The following is a 20,170-nucleotide window of genomic DNA, read 5'->3' as shown; positions in this document are numbered from 1 at the left end:
TTTTTTCTTTCATTTTCTTTTTTCTCTCTTTCCCTTTCTTTTCCCACTGCTTCAGGTCTTTTCTGATTTGTTTAGAGTATATTTTCTGGGGACGTTGTTACCCTGCTAGCATTTTGTACTCTCATTAATCTATTCTCCTCTGCACAAAATGACAAGACGGAAAAAATCACCTCAACAAAAAGAACAAGAGGTAGTACCGACTGCCAGGGACCTACTCAATACAGACATTAGTACGATGTCAGATCTAGAGTTCAGAATCATCACTTTAAAGATACTAGCTGGGCTTGAAAAAAGCATGGAAGTTATTAGAGAAACCCTTTCTGGAGAAGTAAAAGAACTAAAATCTAACCAAGTAGAAATCAAAAAGGCTATTAATGAGGTGCAATCAAATATGGGGGCGCTAACTGCTAGGATAAATGAGGCAGAAGAGAGAATCAGTGAGATAGAAGACCAAATGATGGAAAATAAAGAAGCTGAGAAAAAGAGAGATAAACAACTACTGGACCACGAGGGCAGAATTCGAGAGATAAACGATACCATAAGACGAAACAACATTAGAATAATTGGGATCCCAGAAGAAGAAGAAAGAGAGAGAGGGGCAGAAGGTATAATGGAGCAAATTATAGCAGAGAACTTCCCTAATTTGGGGAAAGAAACAGGCATCAAAATCCAGGAAGCACAGAGAACCCCTCTCAAAATCAATAAAAATAGGTCAACAGCCCGACATCTAATAGTAAAACTTACGAGTCTCAGAGACAAAGAGAAAATCCTGAAAGCAGCTCGGGAGAAGAGATATGTAACCTACAATGGTAGAAACATTAGATTGGCAACAGACTTATCCACAGAGACCTGGCAGGCCAGAAAGGACTGGCAGGACATATTCAGAGCACTAAATGAGAAAAATATGCAGCCAAGAATACTCTATCCAGCTAGGCTGTCATTGAAAATTGAAGGAGAGATAAAAAGCTTCCAGGACAAACAAAAACTAAAGGAATTTGCAAACACGAAACCAGCCCTACAAGAAATCTTGAAAGGGGTCCTCTAAGCAAAGAGAGAGCCTAAAAGCAACATAGACCAGAAAGGAACACAAACAATATACAGTAACAGTCACTTTACAGGCAATACAATGGCACTGAACTCCTATCTTTCAATAGTTACCCTGAATGTAAATGGGCTAAATGCCCCAATCAAAAGACACAGGCTATCAGATTGGATTAAAAAACAAGAACCATCGATATGCTGTCTGCAAGAGACTCATTTTAGAACCAAAGACACCCCCAGATTGAAAGTGAGGGGGTGGAAAACCATTTACCATGCTAATAGAAACCAAAATAAAGCTGGGGTGGCAATCCTTATATCAGACAAATTAGATTTTAAACCAAAGACTGTAATAAGACATGAGGAAGGACACTATATCCTACTTAAAGGGTCTATCCAACAAGAAGATCTAACAATTGTAAATATCTATGCCCCTAACATGGGAGCAGCCAATTATATAAGGCAATTGATAACAAAAGCAAAGAAACACATTGACAACAATACAATAATAGTGGGGGACTTTAACACCCCCCTCACTGAAATGGACAGATCATCTAAGCAAAAGATCAACAAGGAAATAAAGACTTTAAATGACACACTGGACCAAATGGACTTCACAGACATATTCAGAACATTCCATCCCAAAGCAACAGAATACACATTCTTCTCTAGTGCCCATGGAACATTCTCCAGAATAGATCACATCCTAGGTCATAAATCAGGTCTCAACCGGTAGCAAAAGATTGGGATCATTCCCTGCATATTTTCAGACCACAATGCTTTGAAACTAGAACTCAATCACAAGAGGAAAGTTGGAATGAACTCATATCCATGGAGGCTAAAGAGCATCCTACTGAAGAATGAATGGGTCAACCAGGAAATTAAAGAAGAATTAAAAAAATTCATGGAAACCAATGAAAATGAAAACACAACTATTCAAAATCTTTGGGATACAGCAAAGGCAGTCCTAAGAGGAAAGTATATAGCAATACAAGCCTTTCTCAAGAAACAAGAAAGGTCTCAAGTACACAACCTAACCCTACACCTAAAGGAGCTGGAGAAAGAACAGCAAATAAAGCCTAAACCCAGCAGGAGAAGAGAAATAATAAAGATCAGAGCAGAAATCAATGAAATAGAAACCAAAGGAACAGTAGAACAGATCAACGAAACTAGGAGGTGGTTCTTTGAAAGAATTAACAAGATTGATAAACCCCTGGCCAGACTTATCAAAAAGAAAAGAGAAATGACCCAAATCAACAAAACCATGAATGAAAGAGGAGAAATCACAACCAACACCAAAGAAATACAAACAATTATAAGAACATATTATGAGCAACTCTATGCCAGCAAATTAGATAACCTGGAAGAAATGGATGCATTCCTAGAGATGTATCAACTACCAAAACTGAACCAGGAAGAAATAGAAAACCTGAACAGACCTATAACCACTAAGGAAATTGAAGCAGTCATCAAAAATCTCCCAAAACACAAAAGCCCAGGGCCAGATGGCTTCCCAGGGGAATTCTACCAAACATTTCAAGAAGAATTAATACCTATTCTTCTGAAACTGTTCCAAAAAATAGAAATGGAAGGAAAACTTCCAAACTCATTTTATGAGGCCAGCATTACCTTGATCCCAAAACCAGACAAAGACCGCATCAAAAAGGAGAATTACAGACCAATATCCCTGATGAACATGGATGCAAAAATTCTCACCAAAATACTAGCCAATAGGATCCAACAGTACATTAAAAGGATTATTCACCATGACCAAGTGGGATTTATCCCTGGGCTGCAAGGTTGGTTCAACATCCGCAAATCAATCAATGTGATACAATACATTAACAAAAGAAAGAACAAGAATCATATGATCCTCTCAATAGATGCAGAAAAAGCATTTGACAAAGTACAGCATCCTTTCTTGATCAAAACTCTTCAGAGTATAGGGATAGAGGGTACATACCTCAATATCATAAAAGCCATCTATGAAAAACCTACAGTGAATATCATTCTCAATGGGGAAAAACTGAGAGCTTTCCCCCTAAGGTCAGGAACGCGGCAGGGATGTCCACTATCACCACTGCTATTCAACATAGTATTGGAAGTCCTAGCCACAGCAATGAGACAACAAAAAGAAATCAAAGGCATCCAAATCGGCAAAGAAGAAGTCAAACTCTCACTCTTTGCAGATGATTTGATACTTTATGTGGAAAATCCCAAAGACTCCACCCCAAAACTGCTAGAACTCATACAGGAATTCAGTAAAGTGGCAGGATATAAAATCAATGCACAGAAGTCAGTGGCATTCCTATACACCAACAACAAGTCAGAAGAAAGAGAAATTAAGGAGTTGATCCCATTTACAATTGCACCCAAAACCATAAGATACCTAGGCATAAATCTAACCAAAGAGTCAAAGGATCTGCACTCAGAAAACTATAAAATACTCATGAAAGAAATTGAGGAAGACACAAAGAAATGGAAAAACGTTCCATGCTCATTGATTGGAAGAACAAATATTGTGAAGATGTCAATCCTACCTAGAGCAATCTACACATTCAATGCAATCCCCATCAAAATACCATCCACTTTTTTCAAAGACATGGAACAAATAATCCTAAAATTTGTATGGAACCAGAAAAGACCCCGCATAGCCAGAGGAATGTTGAAAAAGAAAAGCAAAGCTGGCAGCATCACAATTCCGGACTTCCAGCTCTACTACAAAGCTGTCATCATCAAGACAGTATGGTACTGGCACAAAAACAGACACATAGATCAATGGAACAGAATAGAGAGCCCAGAAATGGACCCTCAACTCTATGGTCAACTAATCTTTGACAAAGCAGGAAAGAATGTCCAATGGAAAAAAGACAGTCTCTTCAACAAATGGTGTTGGGAAAATTGGACAGACACATGCAGAAGAATGAAACTGGACCATTTCCTTACACCACACACAAAAATAGACTCCAAATGGTTGAAAGACCTCAATGTGAGACAGGAGTCCATCAAAATCCTCAAGGAGAACACAGGCAGCAACCTCTTCGACCTCAGCCACAGCAACTTCTTCCTAGAAACATCACCAAAGGCAAGGGAAGCAAGGGCAAAAATGAACTATTGGGACTTCATCAAGATAAAAAGCTTTTGCAAAGCAAAGGAAACAGTCAACAAAACCAAAAGACAACCGACAGAATGGGAGAAGATATTTGCAAATGACATATCAGATAAAGGGCTATTATCCAAAATCTATAAAGAACTCATCAAACTCAACACCGAAAGAACAAAGAATCCAATCAAGAAATGGGCAGAAGACATGAACAGACATTTTTCCAAAGAAGACATCCAAATGGCCAACAGACACATGAAAAAGTGTTCAATATCGCTCGGCATCAGGGAAATCCAAATCAAAACCTCAATGAGATACCACCTCACACCAGTCAGAATGGCTAAAATTAATAAGTCAGGAAATGACAGATGTTGGCGGGGATGCGGAGAAAGGGGAACCCTCCTACACTGTTGGTGGGAATGCAAGCTGGTGCAGCCACTCTGGAAAACAGTATGGAGGTTCCTCAAAAAGTTGAAAATAGAGCTACCATATGATCCAGCAATTGCACTACTGGGTATTTACCCCAAAGATACAAAAGTAGGGACCCGAAAGGCTACGTGCACCCCGATGTTTATAGCAGCAATGTCCACAATAGCCAAACTGTGGAAAGAGCCAAGATGTCCATCAACAGATGAATGGATAAAGAAGAAGTGGTATATATATACTATGGAATATTATGCAGCCATCAAAAGGAATGAGATCTTGCCATTTGCAACGACGTGGATGGAACTGGAGGGTATTATGCTGAGCGAAATAAGTCAAACAGAGAAAGACATGTATCATATGACCTCACTGATATGAGGAATTCTTAATCTCAGGAAACAAACTGAGGGTTGCTGGAGTGGGGGGTGGGGTGGGAGGGATGGGGTGACTGGGTGATGGACACTGGGGAGGGTATGTGTTCTGGTGAGCGCTGTGAATTGTGCAAGACTGTTGAATCTCAGATCTGTACCTCTGAAACAAATAATGCAATATATGTTAAGAAAGAAAAAAAGAAGAAGAAAAATGTAGCAGGAGGGGAAGAATGAAGGGGGGGAAATCGGAGGGGTAGACGAACCATGAGAGACGATGGACTCTGAAAAACAAACTGAGGGTTCTAGAGGGGAGAGGGGTAGGAGGATAGGTTAGCCTGGTGATGGGTATTGAGGAGGGCACGTTCTGCATGGAGCACTGGGTGTTATGCACAAACAATGAATCATGGAACACTATATCTAAAACTAACAATGTAATGTATGGGGATTAACATAACAATAAAAAAATAAATAAAAATCATGGTATATTTATACAATGGAATACTACAATGCCATAAAAAAGAATGCACCATTTATATTGCAACAGTATGTATGAATTTCACAGACATTATATTGAACAAAAAGGGTACATTGTGTATTAGTTCATTTCTATAAAATTTATGTGAAGTTCATTTATATAAAATTAGTTCATTTATACAAAATTATTTAAAGGCAAAACAACTGATGATGATAGAAGTCAGAGTAATGTAAACTCCCTGGGTTGTAAGTATTGACAAGGGAAGGCTTGCGGAAACCAACTGTAGGGCTGGGTGTGTTCTACATCTTCACCTCGATCGTGGATTACAGGGATGTATACATATGTCAATATATACTGGACTGCACACTTAATATCACTGTTTGCTTGGTTTCTGGCAATAAAAAAAGAAGAAAAATGATGGAGAGTGGGAAGAACATGATTTAAAGGAGGGTAGTTTTAGTACAAATAACAGGAAAAACTACTGCATTTGTTTTGTCATTTCTCCAATTCAGATTGACTGAGTATGTTCCAGGCTCTATGTTCAGAGAGGATACCCAAAGATAATATGACTCACTTCTTGTCCTTGAGAATTTCACAGTCATGTGAGAGAACAGACCCATGGCTAAAATGAACAACTCAGGAAACAACAGATGTTGGCGAGGATGTGGAGAAAGAACACTCTTACACTCTTGGTGGGAATGAAAACTGGTGCAGCCATTCTGGAAAACAGTATGGAGTTTCCTCAAAAAGTTAAAAATAAAGCTATCCTATGACCCAGCAATTGCACTACTAAGTATTTATCCAAATGATACAAACATAGTGATTCGAAGGGGAACCTGCACCCCAATGTTTATAGCAGCAATGTCCACAATAGCCAAAATATGGAAAAAGCCTAGATGTTCATTGACTGATGAATGGATAAAAAAGATGGAATATTGTATTACTCAGCCATCAAAAAAGAATGAAATTTTGCCATTTGCAATGACATGGATGGAACTAGAGGGTATTATGCTAAATGAAATAAGTCAGTCAGAGAAAGACAAATACCATATGATCTCACTCATATGTGGAATTTAAGAAACAAAGCAGATGAGGGGAAGGGAAGGAGAAATAAAATAAGATGGAAACAGAGGGGGAGATAAAATGCAAGAGACTCTTAACTCTAGGAAACAAAAAAAAAGGTTGTTGGAGGGGAGGTGGGTGGGGTGAATGGGGTAACTGGGTGACGGACATTAAGGAGGGCACCTGATGGAATGAACACTAGGTGTTATATGCAAATGATGAATCACTAAATTCAACCCCTGAAACTAATAATACTAATACATTAACTAACTTGAATTTAAATCTAAAAAAATAACTATGATAACATGGTAAGTACCATCATCATGGTATTAATAAGAACCATGGAAACATGGTGAGTTGAATGTGGGAATGGGAAGTCAGGGATAGTTGCATGGAGGAAGCACATTTGAATTGTGACTTTAAGAAAGAGAAGAAGCTCAACAAGTGGTGTAGGGGAAGGAAGGGTAATAAAAAAAAATCCTGTATGTATGAAAGCACAAAATTACCCAGCAGGTGTGAGTTGTCTAGTTGTCAGGCATGACAGGGAGTCTGGATAGGGGAGGGTAGGTGAAGCTGGAAGAGAGCTAGGAAGATTGAGAAGGGCCAGTAAGTAATTGAGACTGAAGCAGGAAGTGACACGGTCATATTGGTATTACAAAAGGACAACGCAGGAGTCCGCAAAGGGTACATAGAGGGGAGAAGAGGAAGTGGTGCCAATAGTCATGGAACACACACAAATGTGCCGATCTGCTGGTTGAACTGAAATGCATGCTGGTTGGTAGATAGAATAAAAGTTAACTGCGCGAAGTGGTAAAATTAAGAATGCAAAATCTAATAAACTGTTAGTACAAACTGCTCATTATAAGATGTTGCTATGATCATTGATAACTGGGCTTGCTGACATTGTGACATCAAGGGAACTTCTGCAGCAGGGTCTGTGGATCTGGGCTGTGTCACGGTAGACAGCAAGGCTACATTGCACAGCCTTTAGTAAGCATTCTGGGCTTCCAGAGGATCCCAGTTAATCATCACCCTCAAGCTCAAACTATTGCTTCTGACTCGTTTAGTTTTTACTTTTATTTTTATTTTTTAATTTTTAATTTTTTAAAATTTATTTTATTTTATTTTTTTTAAGAAGGGTCCATGCCCAATGTGGGGCTTGAACTCACAACCCTGAGATCAAGACCTGAGCTGAGATCAAGAGTCAGACACTCAACTGACTGAGCCACCCAGGTGCCCCCGTTTTTACTTTTATTTTGATTATAGTGCAATGCAATTCTGTGTGTGTAATTTTTGATATAACATATACATTTATGATAAATATTTTAAAGTGGAAATCCACAATGAAGAAACTTCAAAGCCTGGATATGTTTCCAAAATTTTAAGTATCATGAACAGGTAAATATTCTGGATTTTCATGAGATCAAAGAAGAAAACAGTAATCAACCACAACCTGAGGCATGTTCTGATACTGTGTAAAAATCATTACGACATTAAAAACGTTTGTATTTCTAAAATGAAAACAACTTGATTCTTTCAACATAAAAATCTGATTAACTTATTATTACAAGTGATATAAATGTTGGATGGAAATAGAGCTCAAAGATTATGCTGTTAAAAGTTGAACAGGTGAAACACTTTTTAAAATCAGACTGCCTATCATGTTTTGTTAAAGGTCATGATTCCAATAAAGAAAATCTGCAATCATTAATGAAGGAAAATTTAAAGAACACAGGAAGTCAGTTTTGTGCACTAATGAGCTTAAAATAAAAACTTTTTTTTTATCAAAGTGTGTCAATAGGTAATTACAAAACATTTTTAAACATATCATCAGAACTTTTAACAATCTATTATGTAATTAAACATAAGCGAATGTTTTGAGACATGAAATACTTAGGTGAAATTAGAAAAATAATTAGTATGGGTATATCAGCAATGTAGCCTGACTGTGGCAAAGCATTTATCTACTGAAATGATAAAGGAAACTTTTGGAAAACAGAAATCAAACCAGTAAAATTTTAATCACTATTGATAGAGCTTTAAGAGTTTCATGTAAAAGGGTTCTGATAGTACCTAATATACAAAATTCAAGATGCTGAAGGTGGTGAGATATTTTTTGTCGATCTGCGGGAGCAAGATGAGAAAGCATCTGTGATACCTCAAACTATTTCAATGGGTACCAAGAAAAATGGTTTCACTGAGAAGTATTCACATAAAAACAGTGCCAGAGTGGTAACATAGAGAACGTCTGGAGTTTCAGTCCACAATTTAGAAGAAAGTTCCAGATGTTTTGTTTTCATCCCAGCTCAATACATTCAATATATTCAGCTGATGCAATAAAAGATGTACACCAAATAAATCAGTATTAGTATCTTCTTTGTGAATTTTCTATATATTACCATATATTAAACAAACACCAGAGATAATTAAATAATATATCTGAAGAGAGTTCAGGATTGGACGTTAGAGAAATAGTAGGACCCCAATGGGCAATCTATAGAGCTAGAGCTGCAACCACTGAGACGAAATCATGCCAAGCCTTTGTGTTTGTTTAATGTAAATCATGAAGTGGGAGTAGTTAAACATTTGAGAAGTGTAATTAACTTTTAGGGATTTGGTTTTAATGAAATATTCTACTAGAAATTTCAGTACGTTCTTTAGCTTTATAAGAGAGAAATGAAAATATGGTGCCCATATAAAATTAATAAAGCAAACAATAAAGAAGCAGAAGATACAGAGAAACAAATGAACAAAGGGTACCATCTGATACAAAATGAAATAATTATAAGAGAAAAACAATCATATTGTCTAATAAATTACACAGAAATGGGTTTATTATTTTATGACAAAAATGAAAAGTATGATGAATTAATAACCTTTTTCAATTTATTTAATCCTAAACTTTAGCCACATTATGTATAGGGTGATCAAAAACTTATAAAATTAAGCCAACTGATTAAATATGATAGTCCATGATGGTTTTGTGACTTAATTGATAATAAAGAAATTAAATATATAAAAACCCAGACAATATTATGAAGGCTAGAAAAAAATTTCAACATAACAATTAGAAGTTCAAAAGCTGGAATTATAAAAAGTGCAAAAGTATAATTGATTAATTTTAGTATGATGAAAGATATTATTGATATTAAGAGACATTCTCTACATACAGAGTACTACAAATTACATAATGACTACCAGTGTAAAAGGAAAGTTATAGGAAGAGCCTATGTACATTGTTCATGTCACCTCATGGCTCAGACAAAGGCAAATTTTAGGACGTGAACCCCATCAACCAGAGGCTGTACCAACACTTCTGAAAACCAACAAATGATTTTGAAATCATTAGAAAAATGTGATGACTGATAAGTACTAAAAATTATACCATCTGGCAAGAAGTTTCATAAGGTACACATAGTTTAGTTTTTATAGAGAATAAAAAGTGATTTTTAATTTTTAAAATTTATATATATATTATATATATTGATTTATATATAATTGTGACAGTTAACATATTTTTAAATTTTCACCCCTGAACGAAGGCAGGTGAGAAAGAAGTTTAGAAGATTATTGTAATAGTGTTGGAAGTTATGAGGGGTGAAAAAGAAGGAACTGAAATAGAGAGGTAATAGTAATAGTACTTGCTGACCAATAGTACTTGCTGACCAAATTAGAAGAAGAGGTGCTAGGGTGTTTCTAACTTCAATGAACAGGATAGTACGTTTTGAACATACTGAATTTGAAGAACTTGTATAACATCCATATGAAAATATATAAAAGAGTAACAAAAACAATAATAATTATGTTATCATAAGATAATATTTATAAATATTTATATTGGGGTACATAATGTTCCATATTCTTTCAGATACTTTATTTGATTTTCATACCACTCCAGTAAATATAGTAATACGATTATTACTAGGAGCTCCTTCTTACTGAGCCCCTACTATTCCTCCATTCAGCAGTGTTATTTGAACCCCTCTGTATGTCAGCAGGATAAATCCCTGCCTTCGTGGAGCTGACGTTTTCATGGAGGAAAACAGACAATAATGAAATATATGCAAAGTAGAAGGTCAGGAACAGAGTTAGGGTTAAGTGGGTGGAATGTGATGGTGTAGTTTAAATAGGATGGTCAGGGAAGGAGATATTTGAACATAATCCTGAAGGAAGGGAAGGAGTGACTCACATGCTTCTCTTGGGAGGGGTCATTCTCGGCAGAGGGCACAGCAAGGGCAAAGATGGCAATGTGCTTTCTGAAGGATCTGAAGATCAGCAAAAAAGCCAGTGTGGTTACCATAGAACTGAGTGAAGGGGTGAGTCATAGAAGATTCGAGACCAAGTCAAAGTAGTTGGCAGAGGACACACACACACACACACACACACACACACACACACAGAGTCTTTTAAGGACATGGTAGAACATTTGGATTTTTCTCTAAGTCTTACATATTAAAAGAACCACTCTAGGTCTGTATGGTGACAAGACTCTAGGTCAGCAAGAATGGGAGAAAGAGACCAAGTTCTGAAGCTCTTGAGCTACTTGTAGCTTAGGCAAGAGATGATGATGGCTTGGATTAGGTTGTACCAGTGAGGGTGGTACCAACAGGATAGATTTTAGATACATTTCCAAGGTAGAACCAATAGGATTTACTAAAAGTTAATTGTTAATTGTGGGTTGCATAAGAGGGGGAGAAAACTTATGAATGCAAGATTTTTGGCCCTAGTGACTCACTGGGTGAATGGTGAGACCACTCAATGAGAAGGTGAAGAGCAGGTTTGAAGGGGAAAATCTGGGGTTTGGGTTTGGACATGTGAAGTCTGAGATACTATGTGCTAGATGCCTTTAAATCCTTTCAACAATTGATCTAATATCTGCAAGGGACGTATGACCATTGTCCCTGTTTTATGGTTGCAAAAACTAAGGCCTTGATATTTTCTTCAATTTAAGTTCTTATAACCAATGGGTTGGGAGTAATCTTAGAGCTGTCAGGAGGCTGAGACAGTATAATATACTCAATGTATTTAATTCAAAAGTATTTCTTGAAGATCACTATGTACTTATTTATCACTCTTAGGTGCTGTGACCAGGAAGGAAGGAATTAAATATGTTAACCTTTTGCTACCTTCCAGGAATTTGCAGTGTTGAAAAGGAATGTAGATATAGTAGATGACGCTGAAATTGTTGGACCACAGCTCAAAGTAGGATAGCAGTAAAGATAACAATCCCTGGAGTAATTTAGTAGAAGGAGAAAAGTCAATGAGGGACAGAACTGTGTGACTTGAGGTCCTTTCTGGAAGATATGAAGGAGGATTTTAATGAGAAGGAGTTGGATGGTCTTCAGGCCAAGAACCTGCATGGGTATAGTCAGTATGCGCCTGAGGATACCACGGAGACTATTCAACTGGAGTAGAGAGAGAAAAAGATGGATGGGCAGAGAAAGGCCAAATTAGGCAGGGCTGTGAAAGCCAGGCAGAGCATCTTGGATTTTATCCCATAGGTAACTGGGAGCCCATGATAGTTTCTAAGGCTAGAGCTGCAACATGGTCAACATTCACCATTTCTTAACTAACATTTTCCTAGAGGGTTGCCAAACTCATATTGGCAACACTTATATTTTACTTACATTTAATATTTTTCATTTGCAATAAAAGTGATCACATATAACATCTAGGTAGATATTTTGACATGCTAATTCCTTTTGGTTCCAAACTCATACAAATAATACATTTTTGTCCAAAAAGGAGAAATTATAATGTGAGGTTATGAAAAGTCCATTTCCCTCTTAACATTCTTCCTAGCAACTCAGTTGTTTTCATTGGCTTTTATTAAAACAACCTTTGTGTGAACTGGCAATTTGTTTTGTAAATATCAATGAAAGCATATTTCAGAAAATATAGTAATAAAAACCAACCCAATTTCAGAAATATGCTTGCTGCCAGACATCAGTCTTCAGCTCATATTATGAGTATTTCCAGTAAGTCTTAAATATACATTAACATGAGAAATAGCTCACTGTTTAAGATCAAAAAAGTTGAAAAATCCTTCACTGCCTCTCAAATACTGTTTAAGGATTCTGCCCAATAAAATGTATTTCCCTTTTTGATAGAATATATTTGTAATGGTTCAAGCAGTACATTTAATTGAACATTTTCCCCCCAAAAGAACTGACTTAAACTCAGTTTATTATTATCTTAATGTCTACATGTTTTATAACTTTGTTTAACAGGTTTGGGATATTAACATTTCAGCAATACCTATCTTGAACCTTTATCCCCCTATTAAACCTTTATAAGAAATAAAAACTTTGTGCAAGACTCGAAGGAACTCTATTACTATTTTTCAAATGTGCACAACTCAGCTATTGTCACTGAGCTACATTTAATAAGAGAAAAATATTATTCCTCAACTGAAGTCCAGTAAGGAGAGACCACTAGCTAAATGTTCTGAAGAACTTTCACTTGAATGCCTCCTGGCTGGCAGATGAAACATCTGAGAAGTGAAATGGTATCATTGCATCGTTGTTTTCTAGGCACTGTTGTAGTCATGCTATGTATCTGCTGTGATGCTTTTTTATGTAAATGTTTTCTGTCCCTTCTTTTTCTCTTAGAACACATCTCCACAGTCTACTAACTATCCCGGTTTCCACAATATAGATTTCTTCATGTTTCAAAGTAAATCAGTGAATTAATTCCATTAATATGGTTTGAGTGTGATACCTTGTGCCCACAATTATGCTAGTCTTTGTGGAGTAGGTACAAGGGGTATAAAGATGTGATTTGCTATGAAGCAACTCACATTATACTTGTGTTCTATAAAACATGAATCAATAGCACATAATTCAAGGCATTCTGTAACTAAGTACTGAGTTATAAGATAAAGCCTAGAGCCAAAGTGAGGGAAGATAAAGCACTGCATGTCTAGGAGCCAGACCCTGAAGTGCTTAGATTGTCAGCAGTGTGAAAGGGGCCGGTTAGCCCAGATACCCTGGGAGTCTCCACCTCTAAGTAAGCATAGTAAAGAAGGGCATTACCATGCAGGGCAGAAATTTGTGTCTTTGATGCAAATATGATTACTTACTTGAAAAGTATCATACATTTCATTGTATAAAAACATACATTGAAAATGAAAATATAGAAATTGGAAGCAAGACCTCCTGAGTCTCAGTAAGGACCTCAATATATTATGGTAGATGTTCCCAAATATTTTTAAGCATATAGATATTTATATTAAAGAAGAATTTAAGTCTTAATCAAGAAGTAAAATCTTAGTGATAAATGTAAAGCAAGTGACAATAAGTGTCTAGTCCTTTACGTTGGGTATTAGGGACGTAAAATCATAATTACAAAATGAAATCAGTGAATTAGAATAGCGAAGCTGACTGGGTTAAGGGGTATGTGGATTGCATAAACTTTTTTGCTGTTTATTTTTAAAATTTTTTTGTGCTGAGTCACAGTAAGCAAATGGAATAGTTGCTATGCCTAAAGATGGTCTCATGAGTTATGGCTGCCTTTTTGCTACAAATAAAAATGAGACCTAAAACCAGGAGCAAATGAAAAGAAATAACCATCCTCAGACAATCTGAAAATATGAAAGGATTTAACAAAATTAGCAAAATCCCCAAAACTCTGCCTGTGAGAAATCTAAATCAACCCAAACAAACTTTTGGGGAACCTGGAATTGTGAAGAACACATTTGAGAAAAAAGTCCATAATATCTTTTTTTACCTTCTTTTATTATTATTATTAATTTTTATTAACATATAATGTATCGTTTGTTTCAGGGGTACAGGTCTGTGATGCATCAGTCTTACACAATTCACAGCACTCACCATAGCACACACGCTCCCCAATGTCCATCACACAGCCACCCCATCCCTCCCACCCCCCACCACTCCAGCAACCCTCAGTTTGTTTCCTGAGATTAAGAGTCTCTTATGGTTTGTAAAAGTCCATAATATCTTAAAGAAAAAAAAAAAGAATTTGTATCTGACTTCTGAATATTTTCTATAGTGTTATCATGCTGTCACTTACCATAGAAAACATTGTGAGTTCTTTTACCCTGTGTTGACACAAAAGCTCTGACCATAACACAAAATTCCGATTGAGACATATAGCTCAGTCATTTTGAAGCTATGTGATGTTACCCAGAGACAGGCCTTGTCAATCTGTAAGCTCCTAGAGAGAATGGCTACATTGTTTGGATAATTGTGGAAATTTTTCCTAAATTGTCATGAACAAAGCTTCTACTAATCTCCACTTTCTCAGCATCACCTATCATATAATAGGCTTGGAAGAAATGGAAAGATCAGAATTGATTACAAATTCTCTTAGACCACAGTGATATCAACAAAATGGCAGACTAGGCAGTTACGTGCCCTCTGTACCCTCTGGAAACATTAGAAGAACAACTAGAGACTGACTAAAATAACTTTATAGGAGCTCTGAAACCAGTCAAAAATCTAAAGCAGCCAAGCGAATGCCCAATCAAGAAAAAGCCACATTCGATATGGTAGGAAATTTTGTGACACTTGTACTCTCCCTTGTCCCACCCTTTCTCCATGAGAAGGGACAGCCTTTTCAACAAGTGGTGCTGGGAAAACTGGATATTCCATGCAAAAAAATTATTAAGTTGGACCCTTACCTCACACCAAATACAAAAATTAACTCAAAATGGACCACACATCTAAATTCAAGATTAAAACCATAACAATCTTAGAGGAAAAACTTCATGACACTGGATTTGGTAGTGATTTCTTGGATATGACACCAATTACCCAATCAACAAAAGAAAACTTAGATAAATTGAACATCGTCGAAATTAAAAACTTTGTGCATCAAAGGACACTGTCAACAGAGTGAAGAGGAAACCCGTGGAAAAGAATAGAGTATTTGCAAATCATACATCTCATAAAGGTTTAATATCCAGAATATATAAATTAGTTCTACAATTTAACAGTAAAAAAATCAACAACTCCATTAAAGACATGGGCAAAAGGGGGCGCCTGGGTGGCCCAGTCAGGTAAGTGTCTGACTTTGGTTTAGGTCATGATCTTGGGGTCCTGGGATGGAGCCCCATGTTGGGTTCCCTGATTATGGGGGAGTCTGCTTCTCCCTCTCCTTCTGCCCCTCTCCCGCACTTGTGCGTGCATGTGTGCATGCTCTCTCTCAAATAAATAAATAAATACATAAATAAAATCTTAAAAAAATATATGGGCAAAAGAATATATAAATTCGGGGTGCCTGGGTGGCTCAGTCGGTTAAGCGTCTGCCTTCGGATCAGGTCATGATCCCAGGGTCCTGGGATCGAGTCCCACATCGGGCTCCCTGCTCAGCGAAGAGCCTGCTTCTACCTCTCCCTCTGTCTACCACTCTGCCTCCTTGTGCTCTCTCTCTATCAAACAAATAAATAAAATCTTTATTTTATTTTATTTTTGGGGATTTTATTTATTATTTGAGAGAGAGTGAAAGAGAGCATAAGCAGGGCAGTGGGGAGCGGAGCCGGGAGCCCAATGTGGGGCTCGATCGCAGGACCCTAGGATCATGACCTGAGCTGAAGTCAGACACTGAACCGACTGAGCCACCCAGGCGCCCCAATAAATAAAATCTTTAAAAAAATAAATAAAATAAATAAAAATGGTTGAAATGGTAAATTTCATGTTATTATATTTTATCCCCCCAAAAAATAGAAATAAAAATATCTTAGACCAGGATGTCTCCAGACAGTGCCTTCTGTCACCGGGTGCTTAGGTTAACACCTCTTCCTCTCGCTGTGGTGGATAGAAGCTGCCTTGACAGGTGCATGAAAAGATTTTAATTTATCTTTGAAAGCATCTTTAACTCCCTAATGCTGCCGGAGATCATAAATATAATGTCTATGTCACGTACAAGCTCACACTAAGATGTATTTTTATTTTTTAATTTTAATTTAATTTAATTTTAATTTTTTACATTTCTTTGTCAGACAGAGAGAGAGGGAACACAAGCAGGGGGAGCAGCAGAGGGAGAGGGAGAAGCAGGCTCCCTGCTGAGCAGGAAGCCTGATGTGGGACTGATCCCAGGACCCTGGGATCATGACCTGAGCTGAAGGCAGACGCTTAACCAACTGAGCCACCCAGGCATCCCTAAGACGTATTTTTATATTCTTATTGCCATTGTGCCTAAATATTTTCTTTTTAACTAATTTGAGATGTGATATTTCATGTATATTAATAAGATAAATGTTTTGATACATAGATAGCAAAGTTAGTAAATGACTATTTGATTGATGGAATTAATTCAGGAGCAATGTACACCAGAAGTAATCTCATCTACATCTCTCTTGCTCAATTTAAATGCCCCAGAAAGAGCCAAGATGTCCAGCAACAGATGAATGGATAAAGAAGATGTGGTATATATATACAATGGAATATTATGCGGCCATCAAAAGGAATGAAATCTTGCCATTTGCAACGACGTGGATGGAACTGGAGGGTATTATGCTGAGCGAAATAAGTCAATCAGAGAAAGACATGTATCATATGACCTCACTGATATGAGGAATTCTTAATCTCAGGAAACAAACTGAGGGTTGCTGGAGTGGTGGAGGGTGGGAGGGATGGGGTGGCTGGGTGATAGACATTGGGGAGGGTATGTGCTATGGTGAGTACTGTGAATTGTGTAAGACTGTTGAATCACAGATCTGTACCTCTGAAACAAATAATACATTATATGTTAAAAAAAAAAAAAAAGAAGAAGAAGATAGCAGGAAGGGAAGAATGAAGGGGGGGAAATCGGAGGGGGAGACGAACCATGAGAGACTATGGACTCTGAGAAACAAACTCTGAGGGTTCTGGAGGGGCGGGGGGTTGGGGGGATGGGTTAGCCTGGTGATGGATATTAAAGAGGGCATGTTCTGCATGGAGCACTGGGTGTTATATGCAAACAATGAATCATGGAACACTACATCAAAAACTAATGATGTAATGTATGGTGATTAACACAACATAATAATAAAAAAAGAAAAGAATAGAAAAAAAAATAAATGCCCCAGATTTATTTAAGGCATATATTGGCCTCCTTACCCAAAATAATCATCCTCCTTCCTTCTACCTGCTCGAATTCTACCTATTCTTTAGGGCCTAGCTAAAGGCAAGTTATTTTACAAAACATTTCCTGACAATCCCAGCCCACACTTGTCTTCCTAACTTCTAGTCACTATCTAGTCATTTAGTGCTTAGTAACAGACTGCCTTGTATTATTTGCTATCACTTTGTGTTTTAGAACCAACTAAACGTACTAAAAAATTAGCAATGGGGGGTCTGGGTGGCTTAGTCCGTTGAGTGTCCGATTCTTGGTTTCGGCCCAGGTCATGATCTCAGGGTTGTGAGATCGAGCCCCACCCCGGGCTCTGCACTCAGCATGGAGTCTGCTTGAGATTCTTTTCTCTCTCTCTCTCTCAATAAACAAGCAAACAAATAAATAAATAAAATCTTTTAAAAAATTAGCAATTAGTCCAACCTGAAAGGACAGCCCAAAATACAGGTAGATTCACTGAAACCAAATTGTAAACTTGTTGGTTCCCTTCCAAGTCTAGTGCAGCTCCATGTGAACACACGAGTTCAAAATTACTACTGATGTGGATTCTTTAATCAGTTAATTCTAAAAACTGGCTTATGGAAGACTGAAAGACTTCCCTTTCTCTCATCCCCAGTACACACACACACACACAACTATACCTACTGGCACACTATATTTCCCTGAGTAGCAACTGTACAGAAAGCAACTTTGGGTGCCAAGGCAAAACTATTTTTTGAGTACCCACTATATGCAAAGCACTTTGCTAAACCCGGTGAATAAGGAATTCACTCCTATTCAGAGTCTGTTACATTGGTGGGTAAGGCATGCCTCTGGGCATTGGACTGTTGGGTTAATCCAGGAATTTTCTTCTGGGAGCAGACCAGAAATCAAACTGAGAAAAAAAAAAAAAATATGAGAGGAGGTGGAGGGTCATTGTCTTCCCCTACTATTAAAAAACATGAACTCAACAAACTGAAGAAGTTCAGCCTTTGTAGTTAAGACTACATATTACTGTGAGTTCAAATTCTTTCTTTTAATATATAAGATTTATTGAAATGATACTGTTTGAGCAGAACTGAGAAAGCTGAGTATTATTTCAGGTTTTCAAGCCCTAAGGAAAAATAGTGCCTTTAGGTTTTCCATTCAGCTAGGAAAATTATAGCTTCATATTTGCAACACTAAAGCTAATGCAGTGTCAGCACCTCCATCAAATTCTGTTGTTCAGCAGTTTATAATTCAAGCAGAAAGTTTCACTCCAAGCCCAAACTTGGCCTACACAATCTCAAAGCAAATGGAGAAAAAGTTATTTTGGCTAGGGCTGATTTATAAAAGCAAAAGAGAGGGGTGGGAGGAACGACCGGGCTTGGGAGAACGGAATCAAGAACTGTTTTCGGAAGGGGCGACGGTGGGGTCTGGAAGAGAGGGCGAGCCTGGCGGCGGCGTCTCCAAGCTCTCACGGGGCGTTGGCACTGCCGGGGTCAGGGAGGACTTACAGGGCTCCGGGCTCACCTGATTGAAGTGTGCACCGATGAGCGAGGGTTCCCATATCTTTGAACTGTTGTTCGCAGTCCCGCCTTTCTCTTTCTTGGGTGCCATGCAAAGGACGGGAGGAGCATTGGCGTCTAAACTGGGCTCGGGCCCCGACTAAGCGTCCCCGCTGCCATAGTAACCGAAGCCACGCCCAGTTCCTGAACGACTTCGGTTCCCCTCCCCCAAACCTGTTCGGAAGCCACGGGCCAACCGCTTCCGTCACCATAGCAACCGAGCTTCCCAGCCCGCGGCAACCCCGACGCGGGACTCCCAGACCCCCTGATTAAATTTTAGGGTTTTCCAGCGGTACAACTGTGCAAATGGGAGAGGTCAGGCCGAGGCCGGCTTCGCTTCGCCCCTCTGCGGCTACTTGGAGCCTCTCCCGCCCGAGGCATTGTCTAGAAACTCAAAATCCCTGGAATCCCGTCCATGACTTCGACACCAAAAGTTTTTCGACCCTGGGCAACCTCGAATGGAGAACCGATTCCCTCAGGAGACATCCCATGTCACTTTCTCACCCATTCTAATCTGCCCCAACTGCTTCCTTATGTGCAAATTTATCTCCCTGAACTCCTTCCTTGGCTTCGGTCTTGGGTCCTCCTCCCACGGACTTCCTAAACAAGTCGGATCACTTCTCCAGGAGATCCGTTGTATAACTGTGGTTGCGATTAAGATCTTTCCAGGTCTTTTTCTCTGTCTAATCAGCGCCAGTTCTCCCAAACCGTCCTCCACTGGTAAGTAGTCTTTCTTCCCCCCCACCCCCAACACTCACCACTACGACCTAAAAGATGGTGGTCACAGTCCCCCAAATAATAATGACAGTAATAATAGTAATGGTAATAACAACAGCTCCTGTTTCGTGATCACGGCTATATCCTGCACATAGTTCTATCATTTAATTCTTACAACCACCTTCTTGCAAATCCCACGGTGTGTGAGTGACGGCACTAGGGTTAGAATCCAGGATTGTCCGGGTTCCCAAATCCAGTGCGCTTAATTAACCCCTACAACTGTTTTAGGACTGCCAAAATGAGAGATGCCCCCCTTTGGGGGGCTAGACTTACTTTTATTTATTTTTTATAAATAAATAAGACTGATTTAAGGACAGAC

The 20,170-nt window shown here is 38.3% G+C and overlaps 1 protein-coding gene across 1 annotated transcript in view; it reads right to left on the bottom strand.

The window, feature by feature from the left end:
- SPAG17 (sperm associated antigen 17) overlaps positions 1-19,126 on the bottom strand; it is a 226,243-nt gene extending 207,117 nt beyond the window's left edge. The window contains exon 1 of the mRNA XM_032419281.1: positions 19,040-19,126. Coding sequence (XP_032275172.1) covers positions 19,040-19,126 — 87 coding nt within the window. The remainder of the gene's footprint in view (positions 1-19,039) is intronic.
- Between the last annotated feature and the right edge of the window lie 1,044 nt (positions 19,127-20,170).

This window comes from Phoca vitulina, unplaced genomic scaffold, assembly GCF_004348235.1.
Source record: "Phoca vitulina isolate PV1807 unplaced genomic scaffold, GSC_HSeal_1.0 scaffold2, whole genome shotgun sequence".
In the NCBI taxonomy this organism is placed as follows: domain Eukaryota; kingdom Metazoa; phylum Chordata; class Mammalia; order Carnivora; family Phocidae; genus Phoca; species Phoca vitulina.
Note: the sequence above shows the minus strand (reverse complement) of the source record. Positions and strands in the feature narration are given on the sequence as shown.